This window comes from Bactrocera neohumeralis, chromosome 2 (assembly GCF_024586455.1).
Source record: "Bactrocera neohumeralis isolate Rockhampton chromosome 2, APGP_CSIRO_Bneo_wtdbg2-racon-allhic-juicebox.fasta_v2, whole genome shotgun sequence".
In the NCBI taxonomy this organism is placed as follows: Eukaryota; Metazoa; Arthropoda; class Insecta; order Diptera; family Tephritidae; genus Bactrocera; species Bactrocera neohumeralis.
In genome coordinates this window covers 11,912,648-11,915,167 of record NC_065919.1, presented here as the reverse complement: position 1 = coordinate 11,915,167, position 2,520 = coordinate 11,912,648, and the positions used below count along the sequence as shown (strand labels likewise).

At 29.0% G+C, this 2,520-nt stretch overlaps 1 protein-coding gene across 1 annotated transcript; it reads left to right on the top strand.

Annotated features, from left to right (window-relative positions):
* The first annotated feature begins 379 nt into the window (after positions 1 to 379).
* Positions 380 to 1,714, top strand: LOC126754937 (protein archease-like). Its single transcript, XM_050467160.1, has 3 exons — positions 380 to 566; positions 647 to 671; positions 737 to 1,714. The coding sequence occupies exons 1-3, from the start codon at positions 512 to 514 to the stop codon at positions 1,125 to 1,127; spliced, it is 471 nt and encodes a 156-aa protein (XP_050323117.1). The 5' UTR covers positions 380 to 511; the 3' UTR covers positions 1,128 to 1,714.
* The last annotated feature ends 806 nt before the right edge of the window (positions 1,715 to 2,520 follow it).

The following is a 2,520-nucleotide window of genomic DNA, read 5'->3' as shown; positions in this document are numbered from 1 at the left end:
AATATGTTATCTCTACGAATGTAAAATTTAGTGGAACTCTAATAGCATAACTTGATACTTTTTATGCCTTCAACCTAATAAAAAACGTAACTTTTTTCGTATTTAAGCATATATGCAATGTATGTCTGTGTATGTAATGTGTAAGAGATATGTGTGTATGTAATAAGTAAGAGAAAAACAATTAAATTGTGTTTAAAAATATAATTTTTAGTAACTAATGCAATAAAATATCACGGCTCATGGATCATTTTGATAACGTTCTGGAATTGGGTATCTTACAGAAATCCTAATCATGCAATCTATTCCGTTTAAAAACGAGTCGTTTCACAACACTTTATATTTCATCTATTACAACACTTCATATACATCTGTGACACTTCAAACAGCTGATTTTAACCAAAATATAGAGCACGCCGGTGACTAATGTGCATTTGGCAATAAATAAATATAAATTCAGATAAAAATAATATTAATAAAATTTAAAATAAATATTAAGTGACACAGCAACAAAATGGAAGTCGAATTTAGTAAAGAAAACTTCTTGCTGCCTGAAATCAAATACGAATGTAAGTACCAGCAAAGCAACTTACTTGCCATTACTCCTCATATTGATTCAAATTTGTATTTGCGTTTCTTTTCATTATAGATTTAGATCACACCGCCGATGTGCAGTAAGTGAATAACATTTATTAATACACATATGCATGTGGGTTAACAATCTTTTTTACAATTTTAGATTGCACGCCTGGGGAAATACATTACAGGAAGCTTTCGAACAATGTGGCATGGCAATGTTCGGCTACATGACTGAGCTAGATTATGTATCCGTGCAACAGTGTTTTCAAATCGAAGCTAAAGGTGATGATGTAGAAGGTTTATTATTTCATTTTTTGGACGAGTTACTCTTTCTCTTCTCCGTCGAGCCATATTTGATTTGCAAAAAATTAGAAATCACCAAATTCGATTTGGAAACATTTGAAATAGAATGTCGTTGCTATGGTGAACCGTTTGAAATTGGAAAACATCCACAAGGTACCGAAGTCAAAGCCATCACCTACTCTGCAATGCAAGTGATACAGGAACCCGAACGAAGTCACTATGAAGTGTTTGTTATAATCGATATTTGATGGCGTTATAAATTAAAAAAGAGTTCGGTTCAATCCTCTCATTTTTTTCTTGCGTAAAGCATATACATATGTATATATTTATCCAGAAAATATTCTTGTAAAGCATGAAATGCAACTATTCTCCATTATGACGAAATGTCGCAACATACATACATTTACTTTTTTCATAGTGATAAGTCTGTGAAGTATTGTATTCATCATTTTCAATACTTTTAAATAGAAATCGAAGCAGGTTTTTTACACAAAATGCAAATGTAAATCGTGAAAATTGTATGAAATTAGTGAACTTTTAATAACCTTGAAATTTTATTTTATTGTTTGATATACATACATATGTACATGGTGTATGTACATAGATCAATATAAATAAGTTTAATATATTTTTGTATATAATTTTGCTTTAAAAGTGTAAATGTAATTAATGTATATGAAACCTGTATAAATTCTGCAGAACATAAGAAATAACGCTTATATCAACTCATACAGGAATACAAGTACATATGTATGTATGTATGTGTCAACGACAAAATAAACATCTATGTAAGCTCTTTGTTTGGCTTCGTTGCTTCTCAATTTCACAACGGAAATTATCTATATGGTTGACTTCTAATAAAAGGCAATAGCATGCACATTTATTTATAAAAAAATTTCATATTATTAACTAAAACAATTTGTGCAGAGATTAGGTACAAACTTTAATTTTGAGTTGATACAATTTAATTTTGATTAACATTTTGAAAACCATACCATTTTTTATTTAATGCATAATAGCGTTTTATACCTCAAATGTTTGTTCATTTTTTAAATTATTTTAATATTAATTTCTCGTTTTTCGGAGATTTTTTCATGCTCGTAAATCCCGTTAAAGTTTCAAAATCTATTACTATAGTTTTCCTTTCTTTCTCACATATTCGCAACAGCTGACCGCATCGCAACTTTATGTTGTCATTATCTCGATTTCTTTTGGTGATATATTCGTAAATATTTACATTTGTGCACTAGGTGTTTTTGACAGTATCATAAGAGATTTGATCAAGTTATATTATAAATTATTTCACATAAAACTAAAAATAATTACAATAAAACGTATAAAATTTCACTAATATGTTATTAAAAAGTTGGACATTTTTTTTTGATAAATTTTCAATAAAAGATATGTACAAAGGCATCCATTTCACCAATTAACATTCTGCTCCTTGATTTACTTACTGTCTCTAATTGTTTAAGCCAATGATTTTACCAAAATTTTAACTGGGAAAACAATTGCATTCATCTTGTATTCCCAAATTGATTAGGTTTTTTTAACATTGCTTATATGACTTTATACGAATATTAGTTTTTTTCAGAGGTAGAGAATCACAGCTGTTTTGCTGTCTGTCCGTGACCGGTGTTG

What these genes read in the sequence shown, in the direction of transcription:
- LOC126754937 (XM_050467160.1), top strand. Translation starts at nt 512, where the DNA reads ATGGAAGTCGAATTTAGTAAAGAAAACTTCTTGCTGCCTGAAATCAAA. An exon ending in GCCTGAAATCAAATACGAAT is followed by an intron (nt 567 to 646) that starts GTAAGTACCAGC and finishes TTTTCATTATAG; the next exon opens with ATTTAGATCACACCGCCGAT. An exon ending in GATCACACCGCCGATGTGCA is followed by an intron (nt 672 to 736) that starts GTAAGTGAATAA and finishes TTACAATTTTAG; the next exon opens with ATTGCACGCCTGGGGAAATA.